The sequence below is a fragment of the Schistocerca cancellata genome, chromosome 1, assembly GCF_023864275.1.
Source record: "Schistocerca cancellata isolate TAMUIC-IGC-003103 chromosome 1, iqSchCanc2.1, whole genome shotgun sequence".
In the NCBI taxonomy this organism is placed as follows: Eukaryota; Metazoa; Arthropoda; class Insecta; order Orthoptera; family Acrididae; genus Schistocerca; species Schistocerca cancellata.
The window spans coordinates 1,149,426,345-1,149,441,768 of NC_064626.1; the positions used below are offsets into that span (position 1 = coordinate 1,149,426,345).

The 15,424-nt window shown below is 44.8% G+C and overlaps 1 protein-coding gene across 1 annotated transcript in view; it reads right to left on the minus strand.

Moving 5' to 3' along the window:
- The window catches only part of LOC126136093 (uncharacterized), a 118,136-nt gene that overhangs the window by 101,472 nt on the left and 1,240 nt on the right, over positions 1 to 15,424 (minus strand). Inside the window, exon 2 of the mRNA XM_049915204.1 lies at positions 10,841 to 11,066. Coding sequence (XP_049771161.1) covers positions 10,841 to 11,066 — 226 coding nt within the window. The remainder of the gene's footprint in view (positions 1 to 10,840; positions 11,067 to 15,424) is intronic.

A 15,424-nucleotide genomic window follows, 5' to 3' on the forward strand; every position in this document is an offset into this window, starting at 1 on the left:
TCCTTAGGTTAGTTACGTTTAAGCAGTTCTAAGTCTAGGGGACTAATGACCTCAGATGTTAAGTCCCATAGTGCTTAGAGTCATCTGAACCACTACAAGCGGCCATAACTGTTTGATACGTAGCGACATATCTTTGTAAACTACAGAGAATGTAAAAGAAAGTTCACAAAATTTTAACATATTTCACAAATTTTTGTATGACTCTTTTTGATGAGACGGACAATAACAGACAATCCATTTCAACCTTTGACATGAATGTCTCTGTTGATCTATTGTGGACATGGGACAGCGACTGGTCAAATATATAACAAAGAAATTCGCCAAACTGCCGTGCAGACTGAGAAGTTATTTTATTTTGTTTTCGCTACCTCTTTCGACAATTCAATATGCCATCTTCAGGCACCTCTAACAAATTATCGCTATTGGCATACTGGGGCCATGTTTCTGGCTGTCGTGAATTCTCAGGTGCTTCCATCGAAGACTTGCCTGCAAGTGTGTCGCCTGCAGATGACATACTGAACTGCCGAAACTGGTAGGGAAAACAAAATTACTAATCAATTTGCACGGCTGTTTGGCTCATTTCTTCGTTAAATATGTGACATGAATGGAGAAGTTGGAACAATGTGCATGTGCAAGTGGTTTTAATGTTCTAAGTTACACATAGTGTCCTGAAGATGGACACACAGTGACCGAAATCTGGATATGCAATAAACATTTTTTTTTGCGGCTCGTTGTTACACCCAACGGTTTGGAAGATGTTGATTTAAAAACATGCGGATGCTCTGGCTTTTGATTAACTGCGCTTGCGCAACTATCGAAATTTTTACCTTTTTTTCACACACACACACACACACACACACACACACACACACACACACACACACACACACACTGTAATTTTCATTGATGCATCACTATGCATTACATAGTTATAGACGTTTGTAATTCTTACATTTATATTGAATATTTCGGTTCAGTGTACCTTTTTATTTCTGAAGCTCTTCCGCGATAAAAGTTTTGTATTATGCGTGATATCTGCGTTTATAAACTACTATCCATTACATATAATTTAATTCGGTTCAAACGGAAGAAGTAAGGTAACGTCAAAAATTACAAATTATCATTATATTCGATCATAAAAAAGGTGCTTCAGTAAACTTTTTACCCTTATCTGCAGAAGTGACTACCTTTGTGAACACTGAGCATGTACGTGTGAATGGCAGAAGAGAGCTGTTTTACGAGTGGTGACGACGCGGCGAACGGGGGGGGGGGGGGGGGGGAGTCGCTGCTGGCAGCTAGCTGGTGTGCTCACCTCTGAACTTTGCGTCGTCCAAGGCCCTTCCGCACCCACTCGCCACGTAATGCGCGTGAAACACGCGAATCGGCTGGGTTCCGCTTCAATGGCTGTTCGAAGTTCAGCCGCGTCTCGTTCCCATCGACAGAGGCACTTCTTTAATTTTCCACTTCAGTCACGGGCAGTACAACGTTAGCGTTAGTTTTAGCTCTGCAGTCTTCGTGAACATTGCACACAAGCATGGTCAGGATATTACAATATCTCGAAATTAAATCAAAATGAAGTTTTTTTTCTCTGATTTGCACTTGACCCTGAAACATCCTGCATTCAGCAGCAAAATGTGTACGCTACAAGTCATCGAATTTACACTGTGCACACATTCGCAAACAAGCTTTCTCTATCTACATATGTACAAGAGAGGGAAAAAGAACTGTTCATATTCTTCACTACGAGCCCTGATGTATCTTGTCTTCCCTCTCCTTATACGAAATGTACGTTAGTGGCAGCGGAATCGTTCTACAGTTTATCGTAAACTGCCTATTCTCTAAATTTTGTCAGCAATATTACGCGAAGAGAGCGCCGTTTTCCCTCCAGGAATTCACTTCCGGCCGCGGTGGTCTAGCGGTTAAGGCGCTCAGTCCGGAACCGCGCGACTGCTACGGTCGCAGGTTCGAATCCTGCCTCGGGCATGGATGTGTGTGATGTCCTTAGGTTAGTTAGGTTTAAGTAGTTCTAAGTTCTAGGGGACTGATGACCACAGATGTTAAGTCCCATAGTGCTCAGAGCCATTTGAACCAGTTTTTGGTAAAAAATCTAGCAGTCCGTCTCTGAACTGCTTCGATGTCCTACTTTCGTCTGACCTGATGGAGATCCCAAACGCTCGAGCAGTAATCAAGAATGGGAGGCACTGCTGTTCTGTAACGGTCTTTCCTTTGTAGATGAGCTGCACTTTCTTGGAATTCTCCCAATGAACAGAATTCGACCATTCGCCTTCCCAACTACCCTTACGTGCTCGTTCCAGTTCTTCTCGCCTTACAATATTGCGCGTAGATACTTGTAGATATTTAAACGACGTGACTGTGTGAAGCACCACAACACTACTCACCTGCATTAACTTACATTTTTCTACATTTAGAGCACATTCACCATAAGGAAACAATGGGGATCTTTTTTTGCCAGGGACCTATCGTCCCAGAAATAAATTAGAATTCGTTCCGATCTCCTGCTTCTGACGAAGGTTTTCACGTCGTTACCCTTAACTGTTACGAAAGGCCACAACTGGAAACATAGTCACTTAAAACTTCCAGCCTATAAAAAAACCTTATAACGTTTCCTCCTCGACTACGGGAGACATCTTCAGAGGTAAAATGGCGAATTGCAGCCAGAATTCGAGGGAGCGCCAAATATAGTGTAGAGGGCACCCAGTCTCACACGTGACGACGGCTACGAGACTCTGTGGTAGTGCCAACACTCTCGATTGAAAGTAATCTATCGTCATTCTTATGTTGCAATGGTGACATCCAGATTTTATCTAATTTAACACCTACCTCTTTCTTATTTTGGTGTTCATAAATCTCAATAGCCTCCCTATACATACGAGCATGATAATGCGATGATTTTGATATGATATTCGTCTCCGTAAATTTTATTTCGTGGTCACCCTCTTGGTAAAGACGTTCCGCTACGGTCGATTTAACCATGTATCCCAGGCGGCAATTCTTCTTGTGCTCAACGAGACAGGTGTTACCACTTCTTTTTGCGATACCATTATAAACCAGTCCACAACAACGAAGAATTTTATATACACCCGGTATAGCAAGGGCATTCGTGTATCTTTTGTCGATCTTAAACATTCTTTTATCTTCCTCCTGGGTCTGAAGGTAGTTTCCACACCGTACTTGCTCAACACTTTCCCAATGCAGTCTGTAATCGTACTGGTGAAGAGAAGGATAACTTTCCCTTTGGGCGGTCGTCGTTTCTCAATAGTTCTGATTCTCTCCCTATGGTGAAGTACTCTATCATTATCACGCGCGTATGGATAGAGAAGCTATTGATATTTATAAACAAAAAAATTAATTGAAAGGATGAACGTGATAAACTTTGGATGTCAGCATTGCAAAGTAAGAATGACAATTATTTTCAATCGAGAATGTTGGCACTAGCAGCGATAACTTCGTAGCCGACGCCACGTGGTAGACTGTGATGCCTACGTATTCGGCGCTTCTCGAGTTCTGGTCGCAGTTCGCCATTTTACCTCTGAAGATGTGTCCCACAGTCGAGGAGGAAACGTTAGGAAAAGGTTTTACACATTGACCACGGCCTAATAGCCCGTAAGTTTTAAGTAGTGTCAGTACCAGAGTACCAGCCGTGAAAGCTCACACTCTATGAGGAAACACTCTTCCAGATATTCCAATTTGAGACTACTATTGCTCTGTATGCCACCTCCCTCGAACTCCGACAGTCTACAATGAGTCATTAGCAGAACAGCCTGCGACACCTAGACAACGAAAAAAAAATAAATAAAAATAACTGAGCTCTACGATAAAGAGAGAGAGAGACAGGAAACACATGCCGAGCAAATCATGTCTTACTGTGCTGCACACATAAGTACACATTAGTTAGTTATTTACATGATCCACTGATCATTTGAACGATCCTTTCATCGAAACAATGTCGAACGAGTCAGTTAACCGAATATGTACACATGCCTAGTGTTTAACGTTAATGAACACATTGTTTTTACTCTTAGTCAAGCAATTTGATTTTTTACGTCATACCAATTGTAAGTAGAAATTCGTTAGTGGAAAAGGAGTTGTCCAGGGGAAATTATTTTTGTATTAGATTTAAAACTTAGGAGGTTACATTAATAAGCAATATTTATTACGTTCCAACATTTCATAACAACGGAAGCTCGATCATGTTTATACTACGAGCTGACGAGGGGAAAGATTGTCGAGGCCACCAGCTAATGTAGCCAGGAAGATATATACGACACTCCCGAAACCGTCGAAATAGAAGCACAGCACCAAAGTTGGCACAACTGCCTCAGACGTAGTTGGTTCGCAACGTGGCCGAGGATTAATTTCTGCCGGCGACGGCGGACCATTTCAGCGCTATTGCCTACCATGGTTTATGACATCAATTAACTTACTCCGTCTGCGACACCAATTCAGTCTGACAAACGACACAGAAGTAACTCCTTTTCCCTCTTCCCTCCACGTCACATAGATTACTCGGAATTGCAAGAATTCGTTTCAGTTCTTATTCGGCCGCTCTTCTTAAGACGAAAACGGAATTGAGATTTCACTGTCTGGCCCCTTAAGTGAGTTACCAAATACGATAAATACTGGCTATGGACAAAAATTCGGAAAAACAACACTTTACCATACCTGGTACGCTATAGAAAAACCGTTGGCATTCAAAACAGCTTCCAGTGGTCTCTGAAATGATCGATTATCAAGCGCACCGTCAGATTTTCCTGTCTGGTGCCTCTACCTTTGCTAAGGTCAAAGTTATCGTCATCTAACAGACCCATAACTTTCTTTTCGATTATTTTGAACATTACTCTTGTCAGCAGCTTGGACGAATGAATCTTTAAGCTGACTGTGCGGTAGTTCTTGCATTTATCTGCCCTTGTTGTGTTGGGGATCGTGTGGGGATGTTTTTCGGAAAGTATAAGATGGAAGGAAGATTAGGTTTAACGTCCCGTCGCCATGGAAGTCACTGTAGGCGGAGTACAAACAATGATAGTATCAATATGGGGAAGGAAATTGGCTGTGTCCTTTCAAAGGAACCATCCCGGCATTTGCCTGGAGCGATTCAGGAAAATCATGGAAAATCTAAATTTGGATGGCCGGTCGCGGATTTGAACCGTTGTCCTCCCGAATGTGAGTCGAGTGTGCTAACCACTGCACCACCTCTCGGTTTGCCGAAAGGATGATGGTACGTCTAGACTCATAGATCCTATACACCAACTTGAGTATCGGTCACTGTATGGTTTTCAAGGCAAACTTATACCATTACTCCTGCAAAATAGCGACGAGTTGACGTAACGAAAGTGATTAATATACTTGAATATGTCCATCACGCCAGACACCACCACTCGAGTATAGACATTTCTTTAAATGCGCGACGATTCCTTGACGTTTGTTTCAGTCTGGATGTACTAATATCGTCCGAACTCTCACGAGAATCCATAATATGCGAGTAGAGGGTTAACGGAGTGCATTCCAGAGTACGGGAAGTTGGAAATTTGAGTCAGTCAGAGCCCGTGTCCGGATGGCCGAAGCGGTTACCACAAACGTTCAAGAGACGCGGTATATCTGGGTTCGAGTCCCTGTCGGGCAAAAATTTTCAACCTTCGCCACTGCACCAGAACAATACCCTGTGCGGCTCGGAGTAACAAATTTCCTCCCATCCCTTCCCTTTCTTTTCTCATTCTCTGTTTCATACAAACGTAATGATGGTGGGTCATGCACCCCTCTCTGTAGAGTACAGCACAAAGGCTCAAAAATATCCAGATCTGTGACTGTGGTTGGCCAGAGGAGATGCGACAATTCATCCTCGTGCTCAACAGTTCCGAACGATGCGAGCTGTGTGAACAGGGGCCCCTCTCCCGTAGGAACGCAGCATGAACATTGGGGAACGGCCCGATACACCGACATCTACATCTACATGGATACTCTGCAAATCACACTAAAATTCTTCGAACTTTTTCGATGTATTCTGTTAACTATATCAGTTAAGGATTCCAGACCACGCAGCAGTACTCCACGGACAGGTGTAGTGTAGGCAGTCTCTCTAGTAGATCTGTCGCATTTTCCAAGTGTTCTGCCAGTAAAACGCAGCCTTTGGTTTACCTTTTTCCACAACATTTTATGTGTTATTTCCATTTAAATTGTTCATCACTGTAATTCATAGGTATTTAGTTGAATTTACGGCCTTTTGATTTGACTGCTTTATCGTGTAATCGAAGTTTAACAGATTCCTTTTAGCACACATGTTCATGACCTCACAATTTTCATTAGTTAGCGTCAATTGCCAATTCTCGCACCATACAGATATCTTATCTAAATCGTTTTCAAATTTGTTTTGATCTTCTGATTACTTTACTAATCGATTAACGACAGCGTCATATGCAAATAACCTAAGACGGCTGCTCAGATTGTCTCTTAAATCGTTTATATAGAGAAGGAACAGCAGAAGGCCTTAACACTACCTTGGGGTGCGCCAGAAATCACTTCTGTTTTACTCATGACTTTCCGTCAGTTACTACGAACAGGAAATCACGAATCCAGCAACACAACTGAGACGATGCAGGCAATTTCACTACAAGCCCTTGTGGTACTGTGTCAAATGTCTTCTGGAAATCTAGAAATACGGATTCAATTTGAAATCCCCTTGTCAGTACCACTGAACACTTCGTGTGAGTAAAGAGCTAGTTGTGCTTCACAAGTACGATGTTTTTTTAATCCGTGTTGACTGTATGTCAATCGACCGTTCTCTTCGAGGTAATTCATAATGATCGAAAACAATGTATGTTCCAAAATCCTACTGTAAATCGGCGTTAATGACATGCGTCTGCAACTTAATGGATTACGCCTGCTACCTTTCTTCAGTATTGGTATGCCTGTGCAGCTTTCCAGCCATAAGCGTCACTTAATCCTTGGCAGTAATTTGACCCTACACAGTAACCATGGGGCCCCATAGAATAGCAGGGCATGGCCGCCCAAATCACCACCGAATTTCTGCCGAGTCTCACTCTTGGGACGCAAAGTCGGCCATAAGTTGGAAACAGTGTGAAGCGAGACTTATCCAACCCCAATGCTCCTTAGTGCAGGTTTTATGGCTTTGGCATCACAATGTCCTGTTACGGGCATTCACGTAACTGATCACTAGTTTTACACGCATCAAAAGAAGTTTTGCGTCACCTCGGTTCCAAGAGTTTCGGAACCTGTACAGAAAACCGGAATAGAGATCAACATAAACATCATTTCTGCCCTTTCTGTTGCTCATGAAAACCACACATTGCTCGTTGTACCACCATACAGCGAGAACTTCAGAGGTGGTGGTCCAGATTGCTGTACACACCAGTACCTCTAATACCCAGTAGCACGTCCTCTAGCATTGATGCATGCCTGTATTCGTCGTGGCATACTATCTACAAGTTCATCGAGGCACTGTTGGTCCAGATTGTCCTACTCCTCAACGGCGATTCGGCGTAGATCCCTCAGCGTGGTTGGTAGATCATGTCGTCCATAAACAGCCGTTTTCCATCGATCTCAGGCATGTTCGGTAGGGTTCATATCTGGAGAACATGCTGGCCACTCAGTCGAGCGATGTCGTTATCCTGAAGGAATTCATTCACAAGATGTGCACGATGGGTGCGCGAATTGTTGTCCATGAAGAGAAATGCCTCGCCAATATGCTGCCGATATGGTTGCACTATCGGTCGGAGGATGACATTCACGTATCATACAGCCGTTACGGTGTCTTCCATGACCATCAGCGATGTACGACGGCCCCATATAATGCCACCCCAAAACAGCAGGGATCCTCCACCTTGCTGCACTCGGTGGACAGTGTGTGTGTAAGGCGTTCAGCCTGACCGAGTTGCCTCCAAACACATCTCCGACGATTGTCTGGTTGAAGGCATATGTGACACTCATCGGTGAAGAGAACGCGATTCCAATCCTGAAAGGTTCATTCAGCAAGTCGTTGGGCACATGTTTACCGCGCTGCACGGTGTCGTGGTTGCAAAGATGGACTCGCCAAAAACGTCGGGAGTGAAGTTGCGCATCATGCAGCCTATTTCGCACAATTTGAGTCGTAATACGACGTCCTGTGGCTGCACGAAAGCATTATTCAACATGGTGGCATTGCTGTTAGGGTTCCTCCGAACCATAATCCGTAGGTAGGAGTCGTCTACTACAGTAGTAGCCCTTACGCGGCCTGACCGAGGCATGTCATCAACAGTTCCTGTCTCTCTGTATGTCCTTGTCCGAACAACATCGCTTTGGTTCACTTGGAGACGTCTGGAGACTTCCCTTGTCGAGAGCCCTTCCTGGCACAAAGTAACAACGCAGTCGCGATCAAACCGCGGTTTTGACCGTCTAGCCATGGCTGAACTACAGACAACAGGAGCCGTATACCTCCTCCTGGTGGAATGACTGGAAATGATCGGCTGTCGGACCCCCTCTGTCTAACAGGCGCTGCTCATGCATGGTTGTTGATATCTTTGGGCGGGTTTAGTGACACCTCTGAACAGTCAAAGGGACTGTGGCTGTGATACAATATCCACAGTCAACGTCTATCTTGAGGAGTTCTGGAAAATGGGGTGATGCTAAACTTTTTTTGGTGTATGTAGAATTCCAGCTCGCCTTGTATTTTCCTGCTTATGGAGCTTCCTTCGTGTTGTTTTGGTGGTGACAGTATTCGCGAGTGGGAGATTCAGCCCTTCAGTGATTTTTGCGGCTGTCTTATGTTTCGTCAAAAGTCTTCAGTGACCGTCCGTCACTATCGTCCGCGTTGTAACTTAGCGGATGATGTTTCTCCGCTTTCCCCGTATGCAGTATAAATCTTCGATACGGTATCTCTTGAAACACCGAACACTTTGGTGGCGTTTGTTACAGCAACAGCCACCATACGAGCACCAGTTGCTTGCACACGTTAGAATCACTTAGCGTCGGCATAAAGCAGTCTCAACTACAGAGAACACTGTTCTCATGACGTCTGACACTTGAAATACTTTGAAAGAATTGCTCACATATCAGAGATGCTGCTCGTGGTCAACTACAACCACGCAACGTGCAAGCCTGGCAAGGTATATCATCTGCACTGTTACCCATCTTCCCGTATAGCTCCTAGAATTTCTAACATAATTTTACCTTGTCGTAAGCTTTTTCCAGGTCCAGATGTCGTATGAATGTACCTTGAATTTTCTTTAGTCTCGCTGCCATTATCACGCGCAACGTCAGATCTTCCTGTCTGGTGCCTTTATATTTCCTGAAGTCAAAATTATCGTCATGTAACAGATTTTTAACTTTCTTTTCGATTATTTTGTACATTACTCCAGTCAGCAGCTTGAACGAATGAGCCTTTAAGCTGATTGTGCGGTAGTTCTGGCGTTTATCTGCCCTTGCTGTGTTGGGGATCGCGTGAGGACGTTTTACCTAAAGTATAAGAAGGAAGGAAGGAAGATTAGGTTTAACGTCCCGTCGCCATGGAGGTCATTGGAGGCGGAGCACAAGCTCTGATTGTATCAAGGATGGGGAAGGAAATTGGCCCTGCCCTTTCCAAGAAACCATCCCGGCATTTGCCTGTTGCGATTCAGGGAAATCATTGAAAACCTTAAGTTGGATGCCTGGTCGCGGGTTTGAAAAAATGGTTCAAATGGGAGCAGTATGGGACTTAACTTCTGAGGTCATCAGTCCCCTAGAACTTAGAACCACTTAAACCTAACTAAACTAAGGACATCACACACAAGCCGGCCGGTGTGGCCGTGCGGTTAAAGGCGCTTCAGCCTGGAACCGCGTGACCGCTACGGTCGCAGGTTCGAATCCTACCTCGGGCATGGAAGTGTGTGATGTCCGTAGGTTAGTTAGGTTTAATTAGTTCTAAGTTCTAGGCGACTGATGACCTCAGAAGTTAAGCCGCATAGTGCTCAGAGCCATTTTGAACATCACACACATCCATGCCCGAGGCAGGATTCGAACCTGCGACCGTAGCTGGCGCGCAGTTCCAGACTGTAGCGCCTAGAACCGCTCGGCCACGCGGGTTTGAACCGTTGTACTCCCGAATGTGAGTTGGGTGTGCTAACCTGAACAGTCGCTCGGTGGCCATTTCCCCGAATGAGTTTATAACGTCCGAAGGAACGTTGTCTATCCTTTCTGCCTTGTTTCATCGTAAGTCTATCAGAGCTCTGTTAAACTCTTACTCAAATAGTGGACCTTCTATGTCTTCTATATTGACTTCCATTTCTTCCTCAGCCACACCACCCACTTTTTTTTTAGCTCACACATTATCAGTTGGGAGCTTGCTACATTTGGACTAGTTTGCACATCAAACCGTCACATGACAAATTAGTGTACATTCGTTGAAATGTCAAATGATTTCATGATGTTCCAGGTGTGTAACTATATTTCTATATACACCTGTACACAGCTTTTTACGGGGTTAAGCGCATCTGAAGATGACATCTACTTGCCGAAAGTGGTAAGGTGGATATTTTTTTGTATCTCTGTGATCGTGTCGCAATAAATTATTACACAAACAGCAGGCAACTATTGTCCCTCGTAGAGGCCTTCCATGTACATTTTTCGCCTATCAGCTCTCTCCTCTACGCTTTACAGTGGAATTCCCACTCTATTCTTAATGCCGATCCCTTTGTTTTTAATTTCACCGAAGGTTGTTCTGACTGTTTTATGTCTGAATCAGTCGTGCACGAACCCTATTAATAATTCAATGCGGACCAGCGTGGAACGTATATAATTTGCTTGGCAGGTACGAACGATCCAGTGACATTGTTACTTTTAACAGTTTCCTTACCTCTGGCGCACAGCTAGCACAGTGCCGGAAGTTGCCTCCGCGGCTCAGTGGTCTGTTCTCTCGCCAGCAGCTTGGCGGTGCCTCTCCGCAGACCCGGCAGACCGCCAGAGCAGTGGAGCTGGACTTATCCCTGTCTGGGGGTCGGAACTTTTGTCTGCAGTGTATGGCGGGGTTCGTCGACCCCACACGAGCAGAGCCGCAGCGAGCTGGGTTGCGTTGCGCTGCGCTGCGGTGCCGCATCAATGCTGTTCAGCGCTGAAACGGTTCCAGCAAGGGCCGACGCCCAGGGAGAAGGGCGAGCCAGGCAGGGTCGTCGAACTGCGCTTCTCTGCACCACCGGGGACGTTTGCCAGGGCCGCCATTGCGACGTGTTACGCGCAAGGTCTTTCGCCAGGAGCATTCATCAAAAGCTGACGTGGCCACTGTTACGGCCCGATTCTATTGTTCTTTCAGTCCATATCAACTTCCTGGTTCCCTAAGGAATCCCTAACAATGAGACGGCGCCTACTCGTCACCACCGATTTCGTCCAAAATTATGATACATGCAGGGCTTGGCCAGAAAGTATGTTTTATTATACTGCAGTGCATGTTCTAATGTGTGTGAAAACTTATGGAACTTAACTGCTAAGGACATCTGTCCCTAAGCTTACACACTACTTAACCTAAACTATCCTAAGGACAAACACACACACCCATGCCCGAGGGAGGACTCGAACCTACGCCGGGACCAGCCGCACGGTCCATGACTGCAACGCCTCTGACCGCTCGGCTAATCCCTCGCGGCGCAGTGCCTGTGTTGGTTCGATGTACTCTACAATATTCTTCAGACACGCATGCATTTCTGAAGGAACAGGCACTGCTGCGATTGTCAGATGTATGAAATACAAGAATTATCGTCATTTTTACCGTTTTCGGTCATTTCTTAATTGCTTCAAATGGTTCAAATGGCTCTGAGCACTATGAGTTCTTAACATCAGTCCCCTAGAACTTAGAACTACTTAAACCTAACTAACCTAAGGACATAACACACATCAATGCCCGAGGCAGGATTCGAACCTGCGACCGTAGCGGTCGCCTGGTTCCACACTGAAGCGCCTAGAACCGCTCGGCCACAGCGGCCGGCGTCTTAATTGCTTCAATATTCATGGAGCTCTGATTCTTCTTTACAACTAAATGGAAGGCAGTTTGTTTTCTGCCACACGAGTTTCGCTACTTTTATTTATGTAATATCCTCCGGGATTTGTAATACAGGTTTGCATTATGTAGCAGTTACCGAATTATGTTACTAAATTATGTTTTCTCATGTTATTCTCTTGTTTTAAGGCTAGAAACAACATTTGCACAGCAAGTTTCGTGAGGTTAAATTATCGTTTGGTGTTACGATTTCCAATGTTACCAGTCTATGTTTGTGAGGTGTGTTTACTCAGTCCACGTACACCAAATGTCCGATATCCTGGATTTTCATCCACATTTATTAGAAAACTTCACTTCCACTTCGACGTGTGTCGATGTTTATAGTGTGTTGTGTTGCCAACCGTCACTTTGTACTTACTTTCTTTTGTGTGTGTGTGTGTGTGTGTGTGTGTGTGTGTGTGTGTGTGTGTGTGTGTGTGAGAGAGAGAGAGAGAGAGAGAGAGAGAGAGAGAGCATGATCAGTGAATTTTTGATTATGTTGACCTGGTCATTAATTACTTTCTTACTATTGCAACGGCTCTTTGTATATGGAAGTTTTCCTCTAACGTCAGAATTTTTTTGTTGTAATTGTTCGTTCTAACAATTTTCGTGTCCTGTTCCATGATGGGTGGTTCGTACCCATTACCGTTCACGGGAGATAAGGAAATGAGATAAGGAATTTTTATTGTCTATAATACAACATACTGTCACCAGTAATCTTTATTTTACTTTGACCCATATAAACAGATGCTCGTCTGCATTGAGATGCTTCTTTCTTCTTGTAGACAGATTAAACTGCTTGTCTGGCACCAGAGAACCGTAGGGAACCTTAGCCAGTAGCTACACTCCATGTCTTCCAAGCCAAGATGTTTGCATCAGGGAAAGCTTCAAGGCTACCGTAGTCAGCAGGGTTGCCCCATACAACAGCCAAGGTCTGGCTGTCCAATTCAATAAGCAGCAGTTTACTGGTGGCCCAAATGTGTTCCGCAGACTAAGAATGCAGTTCACTTGTGATGTTTCTGTTGTGTTTGGAGGCAGTACACAGAAACAGTGCGCCTCCAACGGCGATGATACCCTCGTCGCAGAAGTATTGCTGAGGCACGTTGGTTGGTTGGTTTGGGGAAGGAGACCAGACAGCGTGGTCATCGGTATCATCGGATTAGGGAAGGAAGTCGGCCGTGCCCTTTCAGAGGAACCATCCCGGCATTTGCCTGGAGTGATTTAGGGAAATCACGGAAAACCTAAATCAGGATGGCCGGACGCGGGATTGAACCGTCGTCCTCCCGAATGCGAGTCCAGTGTCTAACCACTGCGCCACCTCGCTCGGTGAGGCACGTTAACACAAGTGAACGTTGCAAGCCAACACCCAGTGAACGCCCAGAGGCGTTCAGCAAAGGTAAAATGACTCTTATCATACTTCCAGCTCTTATATATTCTTTATATCTAGTTCTGGAATTCCTGCCTGCCATTCCCAGATATACTGATCCACATTCTTGACAATCTAACTGATATACACATGCTCCTTGGTATTTATCAGATTTGTCTATTGTTGTTTCTACATGTGACTGGAGTGTGCTTCTCGTTCTGTAAGCAATGTGTAGTAATTGTTCCTTTAGTATGTCTGCTATACTGCGTGTTTATTTGTATTCGTATGTTTGAAATGTACAGCGAAGTGGGCTGGAGCACCATAATGTAGCAGCCACTTAACCCTTCGAATCTTCAATGGCGCTTCTTCCAGCAGGAGAGCCAAAGTCATCCGCAAGGAACGCCGACAGTATGGCACGTTAGGCGACCTGGAAGGAAAACTGGTTCCAAAATATGATCGCCAATTATCCGGGTCCACACATTCCGGCTGCACCGATGCTGATCATTCGCTGTCACCAAACCATGGAGGTTCTGCATACTGTCCCACAGATGACTGTTATGAAGTTGAAGATATCACTCCACATAAAACTGGCCTCATTTGTGAATAGGGTGGATGACACAAATCCAGAAATCGTGGTTGCCTGGTGAAGAAACCAGTGACAAAACAGCTCAAGATGTGGAAAATCTGTCGCTAGTACGCCCTGACATGCTGCGAGTGATAATGGTGGTAACAACTGTCATGGAGAACGTTCCACACGGTCGTCTGGCTTACTCTGTACTGGCGAGCCAGCTGCCTGGTACGGTGCTCGCCTTCCACAGTGTTAATCACATTTTGCTACAAGTCTGGAATCCAAGCATTTCGGGTACGTCCTTCATGATTTCCTGCTTCCTGAAACGACCCTACCCCTGACAAACGGCGAAACACTGTTGCAAACACTTCATGCTGTGATTGTTGTCGGCGGGGTCTCCTGTTACAACCTTGCTGCCCGCCGCCCGTCGCCACTTGCCTTTCCGTAAGTAAACACCACGCCGGCAAGCTCTCGATTCGAATACGGAACCAATGTGTACAACGCTGTATGATATCCGCTACAAGGTGAGTTAGCAAGGGAAGTGACTCAGACATACCGAGTGATCAAAAAGTCAGTATAAATTTGAAAACTTAATAAACCAAGGAATAACTTAGATAGAGAGGTAAAAATTGACACACATGCTTGGAATGACATGGGGTTTTATTAGAACAAAAAAAAAATATTGCTAGACACGTGAAAGATCTTTCGTCGTTTGGTGATGATCGTGTGTTCAGCCGCCACTTTCGTCATGCTTGGCCTCCCAGGTCCCCAGACCTCAGTCCGTGCGATTATTGTCTTTGGGGTTACCTGAAGTCGCAAGTGTATCGTGATCGACCGACTTCTCTAGGGATGCTGAAAGACAACATCCGACGCCAATGCCTCACCATAACTCCGGACATGCTTTACAGTGCTGTTCACAACATTATTCTTCGACTACAGCTATTGTTGAGGAATGATGGTGGACATATTGAGCATTTCCTGTAAAGATCATCATCTTTGCTTTGTCTTACTTTGTTATGCTAATTATTGCCATTCTGATCAGATGAAGCGCCATCTGTCGAACATTTTTTGAACTTTTGTATTTTTTGGTTCTAATAAAACCCAATGTCATTCCAAGCATGTGTGTCAATTTGTACCTCTCTATCTACATTATTCCGTGATTTATTCAGTTTTCAAATTTTTACTGACTTTTTGATCACCCGGTATTACCAATTACTACGGCAGGAGACGGCGCCAGGACATGACGTATGAGGAATAGTATCACCCTCTAGGAGGAAACCGCGCATACTGTGGCTGAATGGTACAGCGTCTATTAGACAGCAATCTCTGTTACAAAGTACAATTGAATAAATGGTCTCTAGCATGGAAATCATTCACTTCCAGACCTAAGTTCACTAAACCTTTTTCGTTCCGTATTGTCTCATCGATCAATCCCTAGAGTTTGCAGGCGGAGGAAAGAAATCACGCTGTATAACTG